The sequence below is a fragment of the Rousettus aegyptiacus genome, unplaced genomic scaffold (assembly GCF_014176215.1).
Source record: "Rousettus aegyptiacus isolate mRouAeg1 unplaced genomic scaffold, mRouAeg1.p scaffold_m13_p_1, whole genome shotgun sequence".
NCBI lineage: Eukaryota > Metazoa > Chordata > Mammalia > Chiroptera > Pteropodidae > Rousettus > Rousettus aegyptiacus.
In genome coordinates, this window is record NW_023416284.1 from 20,448,243 (window position 1) to 20,474,084 (window position 25,842).

The 25,842-nt window shown below is 43.0% G+C and overlaps 1 protein-coding gene and 1 long non-coding RNA gene across 4 annotated transcripts; one reads left to right on the forward strand and one right to left on the reverse strand.

Annotated features, from left to right (window-relative positions):
* Nucleotides 1-2,511: 2,511 nt before the first annotated feature.
* AK2 (adenylate kinase 2) lies at nt 2,512-21,822 on the reverse strand. 3 transcript variants are annotated; one of them, XM_016150514.2, is made up of 7 exons: nt 21,643-21,808; nt 12,707-12,832; nt 11,178-11,288; nt 10,955-11,049; nt 6,694-6,766; nt 5,358-5,553; nt 2,512-3,400 (listed from the first exon to the last, which is right to left on the reverse strand). In XM_016150514.2, the coding sequence occupies exons 1-7, from the start codon at nt 21,739-21,741 to the stop codon at nt 3,396-3,398; spliced, it is 705 nt and encodes a 234-aa protein (XP_016006000.1). In that variant the 5' UTR covers nt 21,742-21,808; the 3' UTR covers nt 2,512-3,395. The 3 variants fall into 3 exon arrangements, with proteins under 3 accessions (XP_016006000.1, XP_016005999.1, XP_016006001.1); XM_016150513.2 differs by lacking the exon at nt 2,512-3,400 and having other exon boundaries at nt 5,185-5,553; nt 21,643-21,813; XM_016150515.2 differs by lacking the exons at nt 2,512-3,400; nt 5,358-5,553; nt 10,955-11,049 and having other exon boundaries at nt 6,695-6,766; nt 21,643-21,822.
* On the forward strand, nt 3,875-5,048 carry LOC107513614. The gene is made up of 3 exons (XR_001597585.2): nt 3,875-4,002; nt 4,689-4,777; nt 4,862-5,048. It is a non-coding gene; the product is annotated as an uncharacterized LOC107513614 (long non-coding RNA).
* Nucleotides 21,823-25,842: the final 4,020 nt, after the last annotated feature.

Sequence of the window (25,842 nt, forward strand, 5' to 3'; positions counted from 1 at the left end):
CTGAGGGCATCCTGACTGGGCACCTGAAAGGGGCCTCCTGTGAGAGATGCTCAGCACTGCCCGGGACTCTGAACAGAGCTGCCACATTCCCACGGTGGGAGGACAGTGTCCCTCTGGGGTTATGAATAATGCAGTGCCATAAGGTGCATGGTAGGGCCAGTATACACACCCTCCTATTGTTAACCTTACTGGAACCAGACAAGGGGTTGGTGTGTATAAGTCGGGGGAACTGACTCCTCCTGCAGTAACTTGACCCTCTGGCCCTTCTGGAATAGGGGTGGTTCCAAGAACTTTGCAAATCTAGTACACTGGAGCTTTAGCACCCACAGCAAAGAAGAAAGGCAAAATAGAAAAAGGCCTTACCTGAGGTAGCATTCCCCACCCAGGTTCTTCATTGTAATCGAGCAAATTTACTGGAATTTCTTTCATTCGGATCCATGGCTCATAGATTTCTCTGTATCATGAGTGCCTTGAGAATCTTTCTCTTCTCCCAGCAAAATGTCAAAGCAATTGGCACAGTGGTAAGAGGCTGAGGTGTGGAGCCAGACAGGGCTCACTCTGGTTCTACCATTCCCAGATGTATGAACCTCAAAATGCACACACATAACATGGAGACCATAATAGTACACACATCCACAGGGTTACTGATAATAAATTATAACATATGCAGAACCTACCACACAGTAAGCATTAAACGTTAAATTATGAAAATTAAAAATATAGTTCTGTACATAATTTCAGAGGTCTATGGACGTCTAGGGCATTTTCAGGTTAAGAATCCTTAGCCAGGTTCCTAAAAATCAGGAAGACAACAGGCTTTGCCAATGTCTACATTTTCAATGTGAATTTCGTCAGCATATACTGAACATCAGCTGTGCACTGATATCCTGGCCTTCATCTGTAGCTTGGTCATCAGAGTTGTCAGCACACTTGAGAGGCAGGGACCATTTCCATTCTGCTGCTGAGGTGCGATGACTTTGCCCAAGGACTCATGGTGGAGGAGTTGCTGCTGAAATCCGTCCTCTGACTCACTTAGCTGCCTTCCTGAGAAGACTGGTGAGGCTTCCTGGGGACCAATGCTGCTCTTCGTCTTGCTCTATCTGCCTGTGACACTTTGTGCACATGAGAGATTCTAAGCCACACATCCTGGGTCTTCAGACTGGCAGTGACTTCTTCAAAATCCGTTCTGGCAATGTGAGTGTCCATGAACAAAAACTCTCACCCGGAGGGTCCTGCCTGCTATAGAGCTGCATAAGTCACTAAATCACTCTAGCAACAAAATCAAGGCCACAGTTTGAGTTCTGACTCTGCCTCTCTTGTGCGACCTCAAAAATTGTACTTTACCACTCTGAGTTTTGGTTTCCTCACCTGTGAAATAGAAGAATAATAGTTCCAACCACCTATGGTGCTTTGCGGGGGGTCAAGTGAGGTCACGGGTATTGTTCGCACAGTAACTGGCAAGTCAGTACTCCAGGAACAGTAGCTGTTTTTATCTCATTTCAGTTTCCAGATGAGGAAACCAAGCCCGAAGAACTGAAAAAGTAACAGCCTATTGGGTTGTCTTCAACCACACCACGAGGCCTTCTGGGCTGGTTTGACAAATACTTCCCAATTTGTTGCATGATGATCAATGAAGGGAAGAAAATTTTCATAGGGTCTTTAAATAGCTCAGGGAATGAAAGGTCAGGTTGACCCTTGAAATGACTCTGCAGAAGTGGGGAAGTGAAGCAGAAGAGGGAGGAGTTGGCTCAGGGAGAACACGGCAATGACAATGCTGTGTCTTTCCAGAGTTAAGAGCCTGAAAGGAGAATGGTGGCACTTCTGGCCCAGCTCCCTCTGGTTTCAGGGAGAGCAGTTACTTCCCAGAAACCTCACTGGCAAAGGCAGCCCTTCTAAAGAGCAAGAGAGCTTTAGTTTGGACAAACAATTTAAGCTCATTTTTGCTGGGGAAGAAAGGATTTATAAAGAAGCAACTAAGGGTATTAAAGAAGCATCTGAAAAGGCAGCCAAAAATCTGGCTTACGGATTAGAAGCACTGGCTTTCTAGACTGTGGACAACTGTCTGCTCAACAATTATCCGGCCCAGCAGGAAGCAGATATTTTTCTGTGTATATTTGGATCCAATTAACACTTACGCCGTCGTGTGCCAGGCATTGAGCAAAAAGCTTCTCCTTACAAACTTCGTTTAATACCAATGAGTCTGAGAAGGCGACACTGCCAGTCTTTCTTTCCAGACAAGAGGCGCAGAGTAAATGATATTTGTTGTATATCCCCTGAACTCCGAGCACAGCGCTACCTCCACTGGACCAAGCTGCCTTGTCCTTGGACTCAAGAAAAGCCTACGTATTAGCTGAAGGTCAAGGGGGTGCCGTCTCATCTCATGTGCACACACTTGGACCATCCCACCTCATGGCTTCTAGCGACCACCAAGAAGGGGCTTCCAAGTTAGATCTAGAAATCAGTGATGTTTTACTAGCCCAGATCTTCTCAAAAAAATGCCACAACAGGGGATACAAACTTTTACATACTTTATTGATTTAGGGGCTAAACAAGGCAGCATTTTGTCAGTTAAGAAAGGCACCTCATTGAAAAATAATACATCACAGTGCTGTTGAGTGATCCCAGTCACAGGATTTGAGGACAGGAAGGACAATCTTTGGATGAGGGTGTTTAGGACACTTGCTCATTTATTTAAAGGGTCCCTTCACACATCGTGGATGGAAGAAGGCAAGAGTGTAGGATTGTTCCATACGTTGGGTGGTCGCTGACAGCTTACTCATGAGAGTAGGTGGGCTGGTAGACCAGTGGTAAGTCGGGAAAGGGAGTGAGATCAGCCTGCCTCACCCTTCCCATGACTTCTGTAAACTTGAATTGTTGAGCCTCTGCCCCCATGAGCATAACCCATACATCTTTCAAATGTAAAGATGATTTTTTGATCCCATGGTGTGGGGAACCAGGGTCAGCAGTCAAACCCTCCTTGTCCCTAGCCATAGGACACACAGGGCAAGTTTGATTTCCTGCATTGCTTGGCTGGCAACCCATGAGGTTCAGAGAGAAAAGCTGAGGACTTAGGGCGCTGGCTTTAAAAAATATTGTCACTAGTCCAGAGCAAATGAAAACTTGATTTCTTAGAAATAGTACTGTACTTCCCTATTTCTACTTATACCCTCCAGTTTTTAAAAAAAATTAATTATGCTTTTTAAGATTCCTACTGTACATAAAAGAAATTGCCTCACTACAACACTGCTGCTCTTCCAGTATTTTTCTTGAGCCCCTCACCACTCTTCACCCTCCAAGCTTACCCTGACCACCCCTCCCCTCTGCCCAGCACCTAAGAGCAGGGATCACGCCGCGGGGTGATGAGCAGTGGTGCAGTCTCGCCTGGCCTTCTGTTACTAGGCTGAAATAGAGAGGAAACAAGAGAGAACAAAATGGGTTTTTAAAAACTAAGTAAACATCAGAGGAGGCTGGCATGCATGCCCCAGCAACCAAATGCATTAAACATAACATTTCTCTGCCAGGTGAAAGCTCTCGTGCTTGCTGAGGTTAAAGCTCTGGAGTTAAATGAAGTAAAAACAAAATTCTAACCACCCCCGAAAGACAAATGCATCCCCTACAATCTTCTAGTTTTCACCAATAGCCCACAGATCACACACATGTGTGTGCATGTGTGCACATGTGAATGTATAGGGATGGATGACAAAAATTTTAGCAAGGATCATGCATATTCAATCAGCAAACATTCAAGGACCTTGTCTTTGAGGCCAAGTGCCTGAGCTGACAGTTTTGATTTCATTCCTTTTCCTTGCCCATTCCCAGAAGTCATGTGCTTCCCAGAAACACACCACACCAGACTGGGTGGAGTTAGTTTACAGCCAGGGAAACAAGGCAGAGCAGAGCCAGCAGACACTCACTTGAACCAGACAAAGAGGGGAGCAAGATGGCCACATACCCACACCCAGCTTCCAGGTGGACAGAGGACAGGACAGCAGGAGAGCTCAGGTCAGATGGGGACTGGGCACTTTAGAGTCACTGCACTGAGTCAGCAGATTACGCTGGGGCACACAACATTATTTACTGGACCTGCTACTGATTTTCTAATGGTTTTTCCAGAGACCGCTATTTTTGTGGTCCCTCCTAGCAATCTATTAATTCATCTGTTTACAACAAATCAAACTAGAGACCAAAAGGCACAGCATGGAATCCAGGAAATGTTTAATAGCCAGGGAGCTGAGGTTAGGCATAAAAATTTATTACTGTCATAGGTGGTCTTATTTTTGGGTGATCTTTTCTTGGGGAGTTTGTGGCCACCACAATCGTGAAATAAAAGATAAAGAATTGGATCTGGAAGGGAGAGCATCTGAGTTTAAAAGGTATACATCTGACTTGGGTTTCATATCCTAGAGAGTGACCAGGTTTGAATAAATTCTAATCAAACAAATCCATGAATAGACCATCTCCAAATCATTGTTTTGTTCATCCTTGGAAAGAAAGGCAAACATCAAAAACAAAAATAAAAACTAATATTAAAACAAAATCTACTTTGGGGAAGTGGATTGGCTGCTCTTAGATGCCCAGCCTCCTTGTTCAGAAGACAGTCTGAATTCAAAAGGAACTTTCACTTGATTTGATTCTTTGGCCACAATTCAGTTTTCAAACACAGGTCCTAAATGTTCCTTACTTTATAGAATCATGATGCAGATTGCAAAAATATTCCAACTTGGCCTGGCTCTTTCTACGGTGATACTGTCTCCCAGTAATTTCTGGAATCTGTAATGTAAGTACCTTCTGACTTCCATTTAGGGGAAAAAAAATCAATGATCTCTGTCCACATACTGACTCATATGTCTTTTTACTGTAGGCTAGGAAATAAGCAGAATTCCCTGCCAACGATCTGCCATTAGGAACTCAGGCTCTGTCTGACTACACTTGACACTGGACTTCTAAACAGCTGTTGGAGATAGAATAAAAACCAAGGAATTGGGGTAACCGGCAGACACCTCAGTTTATTCTGGTTGAAAAATAAAATCAAGAATATGGCAAAAGAAGTAAATGGTTGATAAGGCAACCCTGCCTGTAATTTAGAAAGTAGGAGAGTATACACATACCATACCAATGCGTGTGCACACGCACGCATGCACACATACACACACAGATGAGATGAGAGTTGCACATATACCAAAGATACATTAAGCAAGTGCTTTTTTTAATCAGTACATCGAATGATATTCTTGCTGACCTGAGGAAGCTTCTCTCTGCCTGCTCTGCTATTCCCACCTACTCCCTCAGCAGAGACAGAAATAAGAAAGCAATTCCTTTGTGGACCCAACATTAGATAAACATAACCAAGTCTTTACATGTGGCTTTGGAGAAGGCTGCTAGGATGCTTGCAAACACGACATCAGGGGTCTGGGATGCGTCGATGGCAGAGTGTATCCCCCGTTTCCTGTAGTACTCCACCAGCGGGATAGTTTGAGTGTGGTAGGCCTCCAGGCGGATTTTCAAGGCCTTCTCATTATCATCTGATCTGCGGACCAAGGGTTCCCCAGTGATCTGAGAACAGGAAGAGGACAGTAAAAGACCGAGATTGTTAGCAAGGTTTCCTTATACGATGCCAGAGCAGATTTGAGATACTGTCTGATCCCAAAGTCTGTCAGAGGGAAAGAAAGACAATCTAGACCCTCTCCAATAAAGAACTATGAAGAACTTTACTACTCCCAGCAAGTTGGTCCCAGGAGCAGACCGACTGATCCAGAGAAGTCAGGGAGCAGCAACTGTGAGGAAAGGGACTTGTGAGAGGAAGACAAACAAGGCTTTTCATCAGTCTAGACGATATACTCTTTTAGGTTCAGAAGCAAGAAAGACAGAGGCCCCTGAGAACAGCACAATACATCAAAATCAGTGGTGTATTAGCCATTACAATCTTAATTGTTTACATATTTTGTGTTTTTACTAGGGTGTCAGCCATCAACATTCTGAAAGTAGCAAGTGAGGTGAGAAAGAACTCAGAATGGCAGAATCACTGACTTTGCCAAATGTGACTAATATGATGGTGTTGGAATCTGTATGACAGGGTGAACTTGTCTCATAGGACTAAGGTAAATCCAAGAAATTCTCATTATTCCTGCATGTTCTAAAACAGATGACATGGACTATTTATGGCAGTGAACATGTATGAGGCCCTTCCTTTTACACTGGCAAGTAAATGAAGACTGTCCTAAAAACTTCGCAATGTTAATCTAGCCAAAATATTCTGAATCTGTAGGGCACAGTAGACTCACTAGAGGAAGGGACATTCTTCTGAAGCAGGTCAACAAACTTCTCTTCAGTACTATATTTCCCACACTGGCTTTAATTCTGGGCTTCCAAGCAGCCTTCTCCTGATTAGTTAACCATTTCGGTTGCCATGATGCTAGGAAGGGGCTGCTCTGAACAAAAGACGGGTACAAATGGGCACTGGGAAGTACTGGCACTGGTAGGCACCTAAAGGTCAGGCAGCGAACTACCTGAAGAGACACTCATTGTACATATGAGCCACGGCCCATGTGATTTACATGACGGTAGTATTTCTCATTGTTAAGTTAGTAATATTGATAGAAATAAAAGAAAGATGGAAAAATCAAAGAAAAAGAAAAAGCAAAGGAAGAAAGGGGAAGGAAAGAAAAGGACATTTACTGTCCTGTGTTTACATACGTCATCTTTCATGGGCTCCTTTGGGGGGTTGAACTCTTCGTGGTAGGAACGGCCACTCAAGGGGTGAATCAGCCTAAAAGACAGCACACGCATACAAGTCAGGTTGCCTGAAGGTATCCTAAACCCCGGGGGTGTCCAAGATGACAAGCAGAAACACAGAAGCTGGATGCAACCACTTTAGCCCCGCAGAGAACATAGCTTAGGCATCTCGTTTAAATAACCAGGTGATACTACAGTGTGTTTCTATTTTGACCCAATATTAAAATAAGCATCTGGCTGAAGAGGCTGGCTTACCTACCTACTTCAGGATTTTAGAGGAACTCTGGTGCTGGTCTCATACAGCCATTCATTCTATTCACCCGTTCATTCGACAAACATTTACTAAAAGTCTAGTCTGATTCAGGCCTTAAGCTAAATCCAAGGCCTATAGAGCAATAAGTCAAGATCCTGGCTCACAAGCAGTGATTAATTCAGTGGGAAAGACAAATGTGGAAATAAATAACTACAATAAACATGACAATCCTTTAACAGAGATGCATACAAAATGCTATGAGGGACAGAGAAGCTAATCTTATTTTTCAATCTAGTGTTTTATAAACTCAGAAAGACACTATTGGAAAAATATATCCTATGGATGTAAAAACCACCCGACAATGCAGCACCCCTTTGTGATTACAAAGGTAAAAGAGAGACCAACTATTAGAGGGCAATATTCAAGGCAGATGGAAAAATGATTTATTAAACAAGCCAGGGAATAAAGAGCCCAGGAAGAAGCATTTCTTTGGCTGGTAGCCACATCTGTGCTATGTCCTCCTAGGCAAGGAGCCCGTGTCCTGATTGGAAGAGGCTTTGCCACAGAAGCCCAGAAACCTAAGAAGGGAAGGAGGCAGGCCAAACATGGCTCAACAGCCAGGGCCCGCTTGCTCAAGCTCGTGTTTCCCAATTCTGTGGCAACCAAGGTCTGCATATTTAATCGATGGCTGCTCTCCTCAAGGAGGTCTATTAGACCAGAGCATCCCAACATTTCACCTCTTGGCAAGCACAGAAACAGTACTTTGGGGGCTTGCTCCTCTAGGGAAGGTATGGCCACCCCAGGCCTGCCGAGCTGCTCTGCTGGCTAAGGGAATTAATATCTCAGCACATCAGTTTGGAATGTGTGTTAGACTACTAACCCACAAGTTTGTTAAATGTGATGTTGCGTTTTAATGACTGCATTTTTCAGAGGCCAAGTGGTTCATTTATAGCATAAGGTGGTCCATTTATGCCACTGGGGAGGGGGTGAGGTGATGGCAGAGTAAACTAGTTATACTGAGTAGGCCTGCGACTGCAAGCACGTAACGTGAGGATGGGCCCGGCCCTTCTTTGAGTTGTTGGAGGGGATCACCTGGTGCACCACTGGGAGACTGAGGGAGAGGGAGAGCACAGGCCACTAGCTCAGCTATAGCTTTCCCTTTGGGAATGGTCGGGGCATGAGATGCGGACCCTACAATTTCACCTTCTGGAGAGCAGAGGGCACAGAGCAGCAAATGCGACTCTCTCCTCTCCACATCTCTTGCTTACTCCCGGATTCCCTCAGCCCTCTAGTTACGGATAGCACACTGCTCCTTCCCCACTCACAAACATCATTTTAAGAGGAATACAAGGCTCATTCCCAGAAGGGAAAAGAAAGAAAGCCCAGTCTCTGAGTTCTTAAAATGGAATTGGTCTCAGGTACCAACCAAAACAGCTCTAGGCATCCCTGAGCCTGGCCTGGACCTGGCGGTGAAGATGCGGAGGCCTAAGGGCTGGGAATCTACAGCCACAACTACTCTTGAGTACGACACCTTAGACATCTATATTCTGATCCACGAAATGGGGGCGGTAATTAGGACACCAGTGAGCCAACACTGAACACAAACTGAACCATACCAACTCAAGAAATAAAATAATGACTCATAAAATTATTAGAAGTGACGTCTGAGCTAATTCAGAAGATATCTACAGTGGGGTCCTTATGTCAGATTTAGGAAAGAGCCACATTAAACCAACTAGTTCCTGACTCTTTGTCTTCCAACAATCAGCGTAGTGAACTAGGAGGCAGAATGCAGACTACTGGTCCCAGCTCTGTCACTGATCTGCAGAGTGAACTTGGAAAACAGCAATCTGGCCTGTCCCACTTCCTCCACTGTGAGGGAAGGGTCACACCAAACCACTCACTTCCAAACTGGGAGACCGAGTCTTTCTTTCGTCCTCTACAACATTCCTCTAGTTCTTTAGAATCTCTGTTCCCCACCAGTCAACACCAGTTAAAAGCCTTGATCGCTTTACATGTGGGTCACAATCGGGATCCTAAGTGGGGTCCTTGTCTGTTTCTCCTTTCTTTCAACTTAGCCTGTGTGCCAGAACCAAGCTAATGTTCTTAGAATGCTGTTTTTGCCACATGGCTTAAGAACAGCCTATGGCTCCTGACTCATGTTTATCCTCTTCACCTTGGCAGACTTTCCCCAGTCTAGCTCCCATCAGTCCCATTCTACCACCTAGCCCCCAAGACCATTCTTCCAACTCTAGACATTCTGCCACTAGCCTCAGCTAGAGCCCCTCCCTCAACCCATACTCATTCTGGCTTCTGCTCCCTTCTGGGAAACTGCCAAAATCCTCTCTATTCAGGAAGGTCACATTTGACATTGCACGTCTCCTAGGCAGCTTGGATTTCCTACTGCACTAAACAGCCCAAGTTTTGCGTATGGTCTGTAGACTCTTTGTGGTTACAGACAGGGATCATCATGTTGTTCTATATCCTCTCCTAGTCCCCTGCCCTATTGTCTAGTACTGTGTCACACACAAGGCGGGCACCCGAGCGGCTAGACCAATTGAATCAAAGGCCCTGCTGTCACCTCGCACTGCTTTGGTGTGAGAGCCCCCAGCCCTGGTGATGATGTCTCATCCTGTCACCCCTACCACTTCTCAGCCTACATCAACTTTGTCTACTTTGTGCCAGGGGGAATGCAAAAAAATTCCGCAAAAAAATTCCACAAAAAGTTCCTGCGCTTTTGAAGAAGTTTACGAAATGGCTCAAAACATAAAACCTGGACATTTGAAAAGAAAATTAATATAAGGTGGACTCCACTGAATCTAATATAGCCTTACAGGAAAATACTTATAACACTCATTCTGTCTGTTTAAATGCCTGTCTTTCTCCTTGAAGATATGGACTGCAGACGCACGGAAAAATGTTCAACTTCATTAGGAAATCAAAGTAATAAAATTTACAGTAAGAACAGTTTCTCCTAAATTAAATCCAAAAATTTCTATCTACTACGATGGCCAAAGCATCAATTTAACAGCAAACAACTGGAAGAAACACAAATGTAACAATAAGGGAACAGTTAAGTAAATGATGGTTCATCTACTATGAAATATCATACAGCAATTGAAAATAATGGTCGTAGATGTCTGGTTCCCTGATGTAGGCTGATCGACTTCCTGAGATTCCATTAAAATGACCGAGGGATAAAAGAGCTATAGCATTCAATAAAGAAGAGAATGGGAGGCTCTATTAGCAGTTAAGAGCTTCCAACATAGTTCTGGAAGGCACAAGTAGATAACAGAGTGATTAGTGAAATAGAGTAGAGGAAACTATAGCCCAAAGCAGTGGTGATCTTTCTTAGAACAAAGCTGCAGATGCAGAAGCATTTCTGTGTTCAATGTTGACTACTACAGAGAAACAAGCACTTTAAAACAAAACACACACAAAAAAGTGTTTTTGGCTAAGGTGGCTGTACCATGAGCAAATTTTCTCTCCATTTTATAAACTTTGTACAGATGGTCATATTATTTTTAGAATAAAGAGCTTACAGCAAGGTATGGCAACTCCAACTGAAGATTTTAAAAAAGCACTAAAACAGAGGTACACATGTGAAGATTTAATATTTCCTAAGCACAGACTATAAGCAAGGCTCTGAAACTTTATTTTTTCTAACAAGCATGATCGTTCCACAATTTTTAACACTACTCTAAATATAAGGAAACAGCTTTGAGAAAGGTTAAAACACTTGCCTAGGGTAAAAGGGTAACAGGATGGAGATGCTGTCTGACTTCAAATCCCTTGTTTTTCTTTCCACATCCCTGTCCCACATCACCAGTTGAACAGAGGTCACCAAATAAGATCAATCCATGTTGAAATGGCACTAAACTTCATGGCTCAGATGAGGCAAGAGCAGTCCCATGGTCTGACAAAGCTCTGAGGAAGCATGAAAAGCAGGGGCCCACAGGGGACAAATACCTTCCTGTGATCCTCCGGATCAGCAGAGAGTCTGGGATGCGGAATTCAATCACAGAATCAAGCTTCTCTTTCCTCTTCTCCATGAGGTCATCAAGCTGTAAAAGAGTGTGTGGCCCGCCTAAACTACCAGAGCTTGATCAGACTCATTTTCCTTTAAGGAATTAAGAGATTAAGGGCCAGAGTTCATTACCATGCAATGGTGATACAAAACCCAGCCACTCACCATTTCTGCCTGCCTCACAGTTCGAGGGAAGCCATCTAGAAGAAAACCATTTTTGCATGGAGGGGTGTCCAAATTCTTCTCAATGAGCTCCACTACCATTTCATCACTCACCTGGAAATCAAGAACAAAGAGTCTTAGGTTTAAATCCATTAACTAGGTGACATTAGCCCAAATCCAAGGCCACTAGTTTGTGTCTATATAACGTGATTGCTGCAGGAGAGAATGAGGGTTGACCAGACTGCAGAAAGGCTCTAACTTTCTCTGTTTCATGATTTTGATTAGGCTCACAGTAAAGTGACCCAGGCCAATCTAAACATGAGGCAACAGAGAAGTTCACTGAATCAGCCAGATTGGGTTCGAACCAAGGAACTGAGAAGCCAGTCCAATAAACCTTTGAGCCTCTCTAAAAACCTAATGAGGAGCCCTCCTAGTTCTCAAACTGGTTTTTCTTCTGGGCCTTCATAGAAAGAAAAGATCTCTGTCAGTATTACAGTGAAGGCTGCCCATCTGGGTAGCTAATATACTTATCTCCCGGGACCAGCTGTGAACTTGGGGACAAAGTATAAGCTCTGCAACTAAGTGAAGGCTGGAGATAAGTAATGTCATTGCCACATCACAACTTTTTCTCAGTATAGGATCTTCTGCCAAGACTCAAAGTCCAAAATATCTACCTCTCAAGGGGCAAGTGGGCAGGCAGGGGTACCATTTGATAGAGTTACTGAATCTCAAAGCCTGACAGAAAGTATAACTTGGGGATGGAGGCAAAGCCCACCGCTTCCCCAACCAACATGCTAAGTAAGATATAAAAAGACCAGAGGGCCAGGCACAAAATGACTTCTGAAGGTGATTCCCAGAGGCCAAGTCCCAGAATAACTCAGTTACAATTAAGTTCTGGTGCTAATCAAAGAATATTTAGAAGATTTAATAGATTACATTTGTCCAATCAGATTAACTGGGCTAGAAATAAATGAAAATACTATTATAGCTCCCAATAGGAAGGATGACTTCTGTCAATTGCCAAGCAACTCTTCTGTTAGAGACACAGAACAGAGACACAAAAGTAGATTCAAAAACACTCAGTGGCTTGTTGAGTCCTCCCTTGAATACATCCTTGAGTTCTGGCCTAGGAATAGGAGTTGCATTTTTGGCTCTAAAAATTGGGTATATTACAAAATGCATCAGCACAAAGGTACCTCAAGAATACTGTAAGTAAAATAAGTGCCATTAATTCAGAACAAACCAAATAACTTGCTACTCTACAAGTTTATATAATGTGCCCTGTAGCACAGGGCTGCCCAACAGGACTTTCTACAATGATGCAAATGTTCTATATCTTGCTGGCTAGCAAACACTTGAAATGTGACAAGTGAGAATGAGGAAAAGAGCCCTAGCTCTTCTTATCCATGACCTATATGGCCTTACTAAATTGAATTTAAATTAATTTCAGTAGCTACATGTGGCTACTATATTAGGCAATGTAGATCTAGACTCTGAGGAATATCAGCGTTTACTGGCACCACCAAACCTACCAGTTTCCCGGAATCCATAGTTGCCTTCAGCCTTTTCCCTAGCTCTGTGCCAGAAGCCACCACGGCCCTCAGCATGTCCCCAGTAGCTAGATGGCAGACACAGAAGTTTTTGGCCAATTTGGGTGCCTGTGGAGGGGAAGACAAAAACCAAGATAGTTACCACTGCAAGTCAGACTTCCTAGGTATGAACCTGGCCCTGCCGCTTATCGGCTCTATGAATTCTGGCAAATACCTATTTCCTTGCCTGTAACAGAAATAAAAGTACCTTATATTATAAACTAACATATAATGATTATAAGCTTATAGTAAGGATAACATGAGATAATATGTGTAAAGCACTTAAAACAGTGCACCTAGCACACAGGAAGACATCATAAATATTAGCTATTATCACTATTTCCTCTAGACGCCTAGTGACACTTAGGCCGCAGTTTCCCATTATAGATTGGAAGATTAAAATAGCAGTATCAATACTTCACATGGTTGCTGTGATGTTTAATGGAGTTCGTGTATCTAAAGCACAATGTTTGGCATGTAATGTGTTGAATATTTGCCAGAGGAATGAACGTGACTGTCAAGTGCTGTGGCCACTGGCCTGACAGGCAGCTGTGGCAAGATGAAGAACACAGGTTTCCCCTACGCAGACTTATTTCTTTCCCTATCCTGTCACTTGGTAGCTGCATTATCTTGACCAAATCACTTAACCTCTCCGAGGGTTGGTTTCCTTATCTGTTTAAAATGAGGGCAAAAAGGCTCCATCATAGAAAGTAGCTATGAAGATCAGATGAGATATATACAAAGAGCACTTGGCAAACTGTAAGCACTTAATATCAGTTTTAGGAGGCAGTATAGCTTTTAGTTAAGAGCATGGGCTTGAGAGTCAAACTGCCTGGGCTTCAGACTCCAGGTCCACCAATGACTAGATAGACATGCGATGTGACTTGAGAAAAATTATATCACCTTTCTAAGTTTTGCATTTCCTCTAAGTAAAATGGAGATGGCAATGCGCCTCCACCAGTGTGCTGATGAGATTACACAGAATTCTGCATATGCAGGGCCAGGCACATAGTAAATGCTCGGTGAATGTCAGCTGTTACTGTAACCCTGCCTCGATTTCACATTCATTTATACAGAAAGAAAACACTGATGCCGCTTCCAAGAACCCTGCTGGGAGCCCGGGAAACCTGAATAGGAGACACAGTTTGGTGGACCATACATCAGAACAAAACAAGACGAGGACAGGAAAAGACCCTGGACAGTTTACCAGTGGTTTTGCAGTGGCAACTGCCCCCACCCCAAAAGAAAAAAAAAAAAACCCTGCAGAACTCATGAGAAATAGAATCAGTTCAAGGAACTTAATACTTAGCTTTCTGGTTCACTTGTTCTATAAAAAAGTAGGGTTGGATCCTTATCCAAACCAGTTCCCTGGGCGTTTTCTAAGGAGCACACACAATAAAAGCTTAATTGATGGGGCTCAGTGCAGCAAATTCTGGTTTGTGATTCATGCAATGACTGACTTCAAGCAAAGAAAATACCTCATTTTTAATGCCTTCTCATCTGGGTTACATTTTGCTATGAAGGCACTAAAAATTGCACTCTGGAAAAACCAGTGAAGGCCAGGATCCTCTGGGCAATAGAAAACCTTCGGGTCCTCCAGGCTGGCCTGGTGGTCACATATCCAGAGACCTGTGCTTTTCTGTTAATCTTTCCCCTTGGGTGTTGAAATTAACTTGGGTGAAAAATTTGACAGTGAGACTTGTTTAAGGGGAAAGACTGACCAAAATATGAGAGAAGAGATGTTAGTACAGAACCTGTTCTATTTTAATCTCCCCAAAACTACAGTACTCTACTGTGCTATTCCAGATGATTGGATTCTGTAGCTGCCTGGAAGTCAGTGTGGTGGGCTGCAAAGAGCATGGACCTTGGAGTCAGACAGATTTATACATGAACCCTGGCTAAAGCATTCAACAGCTGTGTGATCTTGGGCTACTTAACTTCTCGGAATCTCTGAACATTAATGAAAGACCTCCTTCCACTGTCTGTCTGTCTGTCTGTCTTTCTTTCTTTCTTTTTTTTTTGTATTACTCTTTAACTGCAAACCATAGAAGCCTGATGAAATAACTTTATTATATTCCCCTCACTTCAAGCTTATGCTTTAGAGCAATGCTTCTACTCCAAACCATGGGGTGGGGGTGGGTGTTGCTGTTCAAATGCAGAATGATTCCATAGGGTAGTCTGAGCACCAGCATTTTTAACAAGCTTCCAGGCCTGGCTCTGCTGCTGAAGCTGAGCTACTTGTGTCTCATTACTGTGGGAAAGGGGGATGGACTTTTTTTGGAAGGAGATGGGTAAAAACTGCTAAAACCACTAGGAGGAAGAATGGTGGGTTTACTGTTCTCAAACTTCAGCATGTTATCACAATCATCTGGGGCACTTGCTCAAAGTACAAAGCCAGACCCACCCTTAAGTTTATGACTGCACAGTACTCATGTAGGGCCCTGGAATTCTGATGCATAGTCTGCAAAGCCCTGGGGCAGTGGGGACAAGACTGGGCTTTATAGTGGTCCAGATTTGGGTTGGAAATTGGATCTACAGTTTATTTGCTATATCACCTTGAACAAGTTATGCAGCCTTTTTAAGTCCTTACTTTCTTCATCCCTAGAGTACAACCAACCATGTCCACTTTTAGAGCTACTGTGGCGATTTAATAAGATTATATAATCAAACACATCTAGCAGTGTCTAACATTTAGGAAAATAAAGGGAAACTATAAGTTGTTCAGATTTAATCTTGAACTCACTTGTTTTCTCACCTGAAATACATCTTTCTGCCTCCAGTCTTTCCTGTTTCCACCTCTAATGTTCCTAAATGTGCAGCTGGAAACCCCTAAAATACTGTTGGACATGTTCTCCCCACCCCTCAACATGCACATTCAGGAGTCTTCACAGTATGCCCAGTGCAATGAGGAAGTCCAAATTATCTCAGCCTAGCACTCAGTGACCCCACAGTCGACTTTCTAAACCTCCTAAGCTTTTCAAATTACCTCGAGTACCCTTCTGTACGGTGTGCACCACTGCAAACAGATGCTCTGTGTATGAGTCCCCGTCCCTTAAGTCTCTCCATGCAGGAATGCCCTCTCCCTTCCCCCTACTTGCCTAAGTTCTACCCTTCCCTGTAGCCAAATTCGGAGCACTTCCTCATACCAAAAAAAAACCTCCCTAATTATCCTTTCTTCCTCCAAGAAGTCATATCAACACCAGCTAACTTTCAGTGTTTGCAACATGCCAAGCAATTTTTCCATGCATTGTTTTATAGTATTTAGTGTCCATAATACATAACAAGCCCATGAGGTAGGAACTATTTTTATCTGCACTTTACAAATGAAATATGGAGACTAAGTTGCCCAAGATCACATAGCTGGCACGTGGTCTCAAGACTACTGAGCTTGGAGAGCATTTGAGGTCTTGCTCCCTGGCATATGTAGACAAACTCATAAAAATTCAAAACAAAAAACCAAAAAACCAAACAAACAAATAACTCAAACCTGTCAAGGCCTAGCTCTTGTCCATGACATGGCCTTTTCAAACAATGAAACAACCCACAAAGCCTTAGTGGCTGTCCTGGGGAAAGGCAGGGGTGTGTGTGTCTGTGTTTGTGTGTTGACTGGAAGACAACATAAGGAAGACTTCACAGTGCTGGCAATGTTCTGTTTCTTGATATGAGTGTAAGCTACACAAATGTGTTCACATTGTGAAAACTTATCAAGCTGCTTGCTTGTGATATGTGCACCTTTATGTATTATACTTCAATAAAAAAGTTTTTAAAAAGCATAGGAACCTATGAGAAATGGTTACAACGGGGGTTGGGGAGGGGGAGAGGAAGCATAGAGACCTGTGTTTGAAATTCAGCTTTGCCTCTTAACTTACCATGTAACCTTAGACCAGAGATTCTTGGAGACTATTTCCTTATCTATAAATTTGGGACATTAGTACCAAAATCACTGGGTGGGTATGAAGAAGAATAGAAAACTGTTAACAAATTATAACTTTTTTTTTTTACTGCTACATCTTTTTTAAATTTTTCAATTAGAGTTGACATTCAATATTATTTTAGTTTTAGTTGTGCAGCATAGTGGTTAGACATTTATATAACTTATGAAGTAATCCCCCTGAATCGTCTAGTACCTACCTATCTGGCACTATACATAGTTACTACAGTATTATTGACTGTACTGCCTATGCTGCATCCCCGTGACTGTATTTTAACCACCAATTTGTATTTCTTAATCCCTTCACCTTTTTCACCCATCCCCCAACTCCCTCCCAACTGGAAATCGCCAGTTTGTTCTCTGTGAGTCCGTTTCCATTTTGTTTGTTCATTTATTTTGTTCTTCAGATTCCAGATATAAGTGAAATCATATGGTATTTGTCTTTCTCTGTCTGACTTATTTCACTTAGTATAATATCCTCTAGGTCCATCTGTGTTGTTGCAAATGGTATGAATGCATTTTTTTATGGCTGAGTAACAAATTACAGTTCTTGATCTATCCTAACATTTGTCAGAGTCACTCATCTGCCAATTCTCATGTGGTACGTGTACTGGTATGCACTGTTTGCAGGCATGTTCATTTCTGCCTCTACACCTAAATTAATAGCAGCAATGTAAGATGGTGTCTCTGCTGATCAAGAATCAGCCATGAGTTCAAATCCTGCCTTTGCTACTTTATGTACATCCCAGGGCAAGATACAGCCCCTGGACCTCAGTTTACCTGTAATAAGGCATGGATAACAACAGGACCAATTTCCTAGGGTTGTAAGCTTAAATAAGAGGACACATATAAGGTCTTTGGCTGGGGGGCGGGGAGGGGAGTCTGTTACATAACCAAGCAAAGGGTGACTATTTTGTAATATTACATCCCTTTGAGGGCAAGGGCTGTTCTCTGCATCTCCAGCACCAAATTTATCCAACTAAACATTCATGGGGTAGAAGAAAAATCTAACCTAGGGCAGCAGATAACAACAGAAAGAGCAGCAGCCTTGGAGTCATTCAGGTGCAAGATCTGCCAATCACTTGCTATGTAACCTAGAGCAGGATCCCCAACCCCTGGGCTACAGACTAGTACTGGTCTGTGGCCTGTCAGGAACTGGGCTGCACAGCAGCAGGTGAGTAGAGGGTGGGCAAGCGAAGCTTCATCTGTATTTGCAGCCACTCCCTAGCACCAGCACCATGGCCTCAGCTCCACCTCAAATCATCAGGCATTAGACTGGAGACCACTGACCTAGAGAACAAGCCCTCTGAACTTCTGTTTCTCTAACTGTAAAAGGGAGAATAAGAGTGTGAGTCTCACAAAGTTGTTTTAAATATCTTTGCACTGACATAACTGACAGAGCTTGACCTGCAAGATGGTAGCTAATTGCCTAAGTGTGCCTGGCCTTGAAGAATTGGTATAAATTGGACACATGAAAGAAACAGTGAAGGACTTGATAAATAAAACACAAAACACACCTCATTTTTAGCCATACTATAGGAATATCCAACCACAGACAGGGAAGTAAGGTTATTTAAATGAAATAACAAATTCGAGTATTCTAAATGTTTTAAATATCATTATGTTGCTGCAAAAGCAGGTAGTTTTAAAATGTTTAACTATTTTAGTTTAAAATGATAAATTTTAATAGGAAACAGACTGAGCTGTGCCAATATAAAATACATAAAATACTGAGTTATGCAGGTATAAAAGGATATACTAATGGGAAGAAAACAAACATTACTGAGCAGGCACTAGGCGCAAACCCAGGTTAGGGATTTTACATCAAAGATTACAAACGTTTACCAACAGTGGCCAGGGAGGCAACGCAAATGGATGGAGTGGGTCAAATGTAAGCAACAGGCACTGAAGAGGGTTATGTAGGAGACAGCAGAGCACATAAATTATCCAAAGTGGCATCGCCAGCCAACTGCATGCCAGGCCAGAATGAAGGCCCAGAGCCATCAGATCTGATTTCTCAAGAGAAACGAGCTCTGGATTTTTAAGTGAAATTTCACAACTGAAAACTCCATGTAGTCAACTTATTATTTTGAAAGCTGACGAATAAAAGGAACAAATCAAGCATTTATCCTGCATTTTCTATATAAACCATTTACCAAATAGTAGATGAGAAGTGTCTTTTCACAGAAATATTTCAGCTAATAAAAAAAAGAGAATGATATAATTAGAATACTACCATTTTGCCACCCTCAATGTATTTCTGGACCCAGGCAATGAACACCAGAGACAAGCAGATATGATATACCTAATGGACAGCACAGTACCACCTGCGATGTAGTTGAGCCAAAAACTTGAACTTGAATCTGGTTAAGTGTATTATCAAACTACCAATTTACAGGAAATAGAGAGGAAAGAGGAAGATGTTAAATATGCCATGGTAATATAATAAAAAATTCCCCAAAAAAGGAATACCTCTAGGACAACCAACCAACCCAGTTTCTTACACACACACACACACACACACACACACACACACACACAACTGCAGTGGGACGTGGAAAGAAAGGAATCTGCACATTAAGAGACTCACAATGATCCCATCTGTGAGACAAATGGGAATGCGAACATTGACTGCTATTAAAAATTGTTAATTTTTTAGGGGATATTGTACTTGTTCGCAAAATAAATATCTTTTAGAGATATACACTGAAATATTTACGAATGAAATATTATGATATCTAAGAGCTCCTTTAAAATAATTTGTGAAGGGAGAGTGGATGGGAGGAGCGGCTACCAACTGATAGTAGCTGAGGCTGGGTAATGGGGGCTCATTACACCATTTCAGCCTCTTTTGCATATTCAAACTTTTCATAATAAGGTTAGGGTGTGTCTGCGGGCTAAATGCTGCAGTAGGCTGCCATTTCCCAATCTCTGATTTACGAACACTTTTTTTTAACTCCATAAAACTACAACCATCAGTATTCCAATTGTTACAATTATGGAAAGAAAGGTGCATCGAGGTTAAGTGACTTCTGTAAATCTTACCTTTTCTTCAAGTCCCAGCTCTAATCACATCTCCTCTACTTCCACAAAGCCTTCTGTGACCAACTCCCGCCATATTTGCACCCTTATAAATCAGCTAATAAACATAATTTTCTTCGAAACCTCCTGAATATATCACCTTTTACACTGAAATACATCTAAGTCAAGGAAAGTTGTGTTACTAAGGGAGTCAATAATTATTGAACACCTACTATGTGCCAGGTTGTCATCTAGCTATCTATGGGTGTTTTACACACATATGTAACATAACCTTCCAAAATCCTTGTGAGCTGTTAGTCTACCTGGGCAAAGCCCTTATCAGTCTTATTCACTGCTCTATCTCCAATGTTTGGTGCTCATGAAATGTTTAATGAGTAGGTATGTATTATCCTCACTTTTCAAGTGAGAACGCTGAGGCTTGGGAATAATAAAGTTTGCTAGACTATAAAGCCATTGTCTCGGCACTGGGATGGGTTGTACAATTCACAACTACTGAAATTATTAACTTCAAAATGAACTCAGAAAAAAATAATCCATGCATTTGAGCTACCCTGTTTATACCCACAGCAAAAGTTTGCAGAGCCTGGGATTAAACATTCTTAAGACTGCAGGTTACCTAATAAATAAGGGTGGTAGCAACAGGAAAGAGGCATCGGTGTTGCTGAGGACAAGGGGATTAGGTAACAGTGAGCTCTAAGGAGGAACCAGGTCCAGCTATAGAAAGAAAAGGGTATGTGGTACTTCTAGACTTAGTAGCCAGAGCCAAAAAACAACATCACAGAAATGAACTGAATCCCCCAGGCAATGCTTCTCATTACCCACAGGAATGTGTGTCCATCCATTCCCAGTAACTCCATCAAGAGCCAAGTAATGTGCTAGGTGCCACAGCATTCCCAAGAGTAAGACAAGATGGTCATTTTTCCAAGACTCTGCAAATGTAGGAAAAGAAGAGTAGGCACACAGCAGTCCCCAGATCCCCCATCACTCAGAAGCTCAGACTTTCAGAAATTCCCTTTTTAGAACCTAACATCAAGCAAAAGCCTGGGGTCTAGGGGGTAATGCGAGACCCCAGGCAGGAAGGAGATACTGATAATCCAACCTATGTGCCTCCAAATCCTAAATGAGATTATAAATCCCAACCTTGATCTATGGGCCCATGACATCCCAGAAACCAAGTGAGACCCAGCAGTCTGCTAGGGCAGAAGGTAACTTCAGCCTCTAATTATCTGAAGCCCCAGAGCTTCTGAGGTCCCAGGCTTCATCAAGTCAACTCTGATAACTTGGGAAAGCCACCTGACCTCTCTGGGGCTATCTTCTTACCTGTACTGAGGTACCCTCTGCCATTCCCACTCCCCTGCTTAAATGGCACACAGGTCATACCTCACTTCCCTTAGCAGCAATACTCCTAACTACCAGCACACGCCAGCTCCCACTCTGCCCCACGTGCCCGAGATGTTTCTCCACCTTCAATCATTAATCATTATAAGAAATGTTCCCCTACCCGAGTATCTAGAAAGTAACCCTGGGAAATTCACTCCCAAATCATAGGGAGTCTAGGGTTCCTGCCTCCACTTAGGCTGTAATCCAAAGGCCACAGTCCAGGACTCACCCTACCCTTCAAATCCTCTCAGCTTCTAGCCCCTTAAGGGATCTAATCAGTCCTTTGACCTTCTAACAAGACACCTGATGCCTGGATCCCTCAAGAACTCTAATCCTAACTCAGAATTCCCCACCTTCAATCTGGACCCTCCCCCAAACGCCTTGCCAGAACCCCTGAGAAGCCAGCCAAGCCCGCACCCCCTCCAGGCCTTGGCCCACCGCTCCCCTCCGGGGCGATCCAGACCTCCGGCCGCCCTGACCTTGCAGTTCCATGGGTTCTGCCGTCAAGGCCGACCCTGCAGCTCACCTGGGTACCCTTGCCAGCCCCGGGAGGCCCAAGCAGCACGGCCCGGATGCCTTTAGGACACTCTGTGGCCGGTTCGGCCGCGGGAACGTTGGGAGCCATAGCCGCGGTAGACTCTTACTGCTCAAGCCGCCTGTACACCTCTCAGGTTCAGCGCTTCCAAGGCAGCGCGCCACGCACGGCACGCACGCCCCGCTCGCCGTTTACACTGGTCTGCCGCCACGTCTGTTAGACCCGTTTTTCCGCCCCGGAGCGGACGGACACTTTAATGTACCAATCACGCGGAGATCCTAGGGAAGGCTATTTTTCATTGGGCAGAATCGGTGCTGGAGTAAGTGGGGGGCGGGCAATCATGGACAGAAGGGGGCGTGCGGCTAGCAGCGAGTGTGCGAAGTGGGAGGGAAAAGGTGAAGCAAGGCTAGAGGCCCTCTGGGAGCTCTGGTTAAGCTTTCGGCAGTTAACGACACCGGCAATTCCGGTGATTCCAATGAAATTGCCTGTGGGAATGTAAATAGGTGAAATCAGTTTTAGAAGACAAATTGGCAATATATATCAAATATCCTTTGGTCCAGCAATTCCACTTCCAGGAATTTAAAGGACATAATCGAGGATATGTGTAAAGATTTGTGTAACAAAAATATTAATTGTAGCACTTCTAACAGCTAAAAAGCCCCAAACAAACCAAAAAAACAAAAGTAATATCTCAAAAGTTGAACAATAAGAGATTGGTTAAATAAATTGCAACAAATTTGCATACTGGAATACCCACATTGTATAAGGTATTTAATCACTTGGGAAATGTTCACCAAACGGGATACAAAATTGCGGTTACGACAAAATGTAATGATCTCTATATAGTGTGAATACAGGAGCTTCTTCCCTTTTTTGTGCATTTTTGTATTTTCAAAAAGTTATGTAATGGACCAAGGAGGAATTTCAGGGTAAATGGACCGCTCCAGCTCCCTAGTACATTGCTACTGAACCCAAGGTCACAGATTGGTCTGGAGGCGTTACAAGTGCATTCTGTGCCTAATCGGCAGTTTCGTACTGAAGACCAGTGCTCAGCTTGCCACCGAAGACTGGTCTGCAGCCTCCACTGCTCAGGCCACTGAATGCGTAGGAATAACCACTGAGTGGTTTTAAGCTGTTATGCCACAAACTCTTAAACAAAATGGAAATAAGATTGATAGAAAATAAAGTTTCTGAAAGTTAAACAAAATTTTTGTAACGAATTCTATAATAAACATACTATTTTTATAAGAAGAAAACAAACTTATAAGTCAGGAAAAAAAGAGATGATCTTCTTTTGGACAGGGAAATAACTTCTACAGCTTTCTGGTGTGTGAAAGTTTCATCTACACCCTCTATGAAGCAATCTCTGAAGCCCTGGCAAGACTCGCTCCAAGGGCCTCTTTGGACCTCTAGTCCAGGGTGTGATTATGAAACAACTACGTTTCCCCACAGGCTCATAGCAACTCTTTCTCTACTCCCTGGTAATAAATTTGATCTCTTCTCTTTTACCTCGCAAAAAATGTTAACATTCATTCGTCATTTCTGCACTGGACTTCTATAAGGTACCTGACCTTGAAGGAGACAGGAACTGTTATGCCCATTTTTCAGGAAGATATATAGCAGCCAGCCCAAAACCACACAGTAGCAGAGTCACAAGACTGGGAATGACAAGGTGGTGCCTCCGAGAGCACAAAGTTCATGGAGGTGGGGATGAGGGTGGGGAAGCCACCATATTTTCTCTGGAGGAAGCTTCTGTGTGGCCAAAAATTCACTTTGATTCAAGAAGACCAGAGTTTATCAAGGTTTGATGTGCTCAGAGCACCTGGCAAGGAGTGTAGGAACAGCCTTCCTTTTCTACCAGTAATCCCTACAGTGATTCTGACCAAGCATGGATACCACAGGAGGGAAAGCAAGTAAGACTACACATAAATATGCAAAATGTAAGGTTTATTCAATTTTTAAAAATGTCCTAGGCTTTGGAGCATATTAAGGATCATTAAGGGGGTATTGAAAGCCCAGGGAAAGGAGTAAAATAAATGAATGAGGGAATACCTCATTCATTTATTTACTCTGCTATTTTTAATAACAACTGCTACTGTTTAACTATAATTGGGTACTGTGTGCCAGCACTGTGCTAAGTACTTTACATGCATTGTCTCATTTAATTCAACAACAAACAATATGTGAGTTGACTACTTTATTATCTGCATTTTTTTTAATGGAAGAATGTAAGGTGCAGAGAGTTTGGCCTGTGGCTGGGCAGATTTGAGCTCAGGTCTGTCTGGCTGGTGCATAGCACTGTGAGATGACAAGACAGGCAATTTCTGCAGACATGGGACTCGCAACTGGATTCCAGCTAGAGGGATCATGAAGGTTTCTGTGAAAAACGATCTTGAAGGATACAGACGATTTTGCTCTGGGGTGTGGGACATTTCAGGCTGAGAGAACATTGGGAGCAAGCCATAAGAGGTGAGAGAGAGAGAGAGTAGGGTGTGCTGTGGGTTCTATTCAGTGGGCTTTGGGGAATTGGGAAGTTTTTAAAGGTAGAACAGTCATGACCAGATTCACATTTTATAAAGATCCCTTGCAGGACAGACTGGAGAAATAAGATAGAGACGAATGCAAGATTAGCTAAGAGGTATTTCTGTTACTGTTTTGTGGTAGGCAGAATAATGGTTCCTTCCCCCCAAGGAGAAGTCCATATCCTAATTCCCGGAACTTGTGACTATATTACCTTACATGGCAAAAGGGACTTTGCAGATGTGATTAAGTTAAGGATTTTGAGATGGCGAGATTATCCTGGATTATCTGGATGGGCCCAATATAATCACAAAGGTCTTCATAAGGAAACGAGGGAGGCAGGAGAGCCAGAGAAGGAAATGTGATGGCAGAAGCAGAGGTCAGAGCGGTGGGATTGCTTGGCTGGGGACCACAACTCAAAGAATGATGACAGTCTCTGAAGCTGAAAGGCAAGGAAACATTCTCCCTTAAAGCTTCTAGAAGAAACACACCTTCTGGTGAGACCTTGATTTTAGCTCTATAAGACCTATTTTGGACATCTGACTTCCAAAATTGTAAGATAATAAATTTGTGTTATTTGAAGCACCAAATTTGTAGTAATTTGTTACAGCAGCAATAGGAAACTAATACATATTTTTTGGGTGCAAGTGACATAAATCTGGCTACATAGCAAGAAAGGAATTCATTGGGAGGGCACAGTTGTACAATTGTTGACCTCAGGAATGATAGCAGCCAGGGTTACTTTCCTAATCTAGATGTCAGGAGCAAGTGGACAGTGCTGAGGGAAATATTTGTTCCTTCCTCCAGCTTTTCCCATGTGGAAGGACCTCTTTTAGAGTAATAATCCTGCCTTTTGTCTCACACCTTCACCCATCTACCCTCCCTAGAGGAGGAAGAAGACTGATTTATCCGATTTATCCTCTTTCTCTTTCAGATCTGCCTACTCACAAGAACCATGTTTTTCCTCTCTTTTCTAACATGCTCTAAATTTCCCAGGGATTAAGCCTTACAGAGGGCACTATGATTTTCCAGCTCTGCCTGAAATTGGGTGGAGAAGACTAATTTCAGTTTTCATAAGCTCACTTTCCTGTTAGACCTAAAGGTACATCTCCAATAGCTCTGTCAGTAATAAAGGTGATATTTTGATCTTTCGTCTTCTGTAGATATCTCTCATCTTGTTTTAAACTTGGGTGAGGCTACGCCGAAACCCAACAAACAATTTCTCATGGATGCTCTGATTGGAATGACTCATCTCAACTGTTTTATAGTTATCTGTGTCATTCTACTCAAGATTCAGAGTCCTGGCTTGGCTTGGATCCTATGTTTACCCCTTGGCAAAAGTAGAGTTCCCACGGCAGGAAATGGGAGAAGTAGTTCCTCAAAAGCATCTGATACCAGTTTCCTAAATAAGAAGAAAGAGCTAATGGGCAGGAAGAAATGACGGTTGTCCACTGCAGGGAGCTATTGCAAAAGTTCTGGCAGAAAGGTAATGAGGGCCTGACTATGGAGGTAGAATTAATGAAACTTGACACTAGTCCAGATGGGGACAAGAAGGTCCAAGTCTTGGGGTCAGGTGACTGAGGGGTTGGTGGTGCCATTAATGTTCATCTCATTCATTCTTTAACTTATTCATCCAACATACGTTTAGTGAGCTTATATTATGTGCCCAGT

Bases quoted from the DNA above. Each gene is read 5' to 3' on its own strand.
- AK2 (XM_016150513.2), bottom strand. From the start codon at position 21,741: ATGGCTCCCAACGTTCCCGCGGCCGAACCGGCCACAGAGTGTCCTAAA. The intron at 12,833-21,642 runs GTGAGCTGCAGG...TCCCCTCCACAG, and splicing joins GGGCTGGCAAGGGTACCCAG to GCACCCAAATTGGCCAAAAA. The intron at 11,289-12,706 runs GTAGGTTTGGTG...CTTGATTTCCAG, and splicing joins CTATGGATTCCGGGAAACTG to GTGAGTGATGAAATGGTAGT.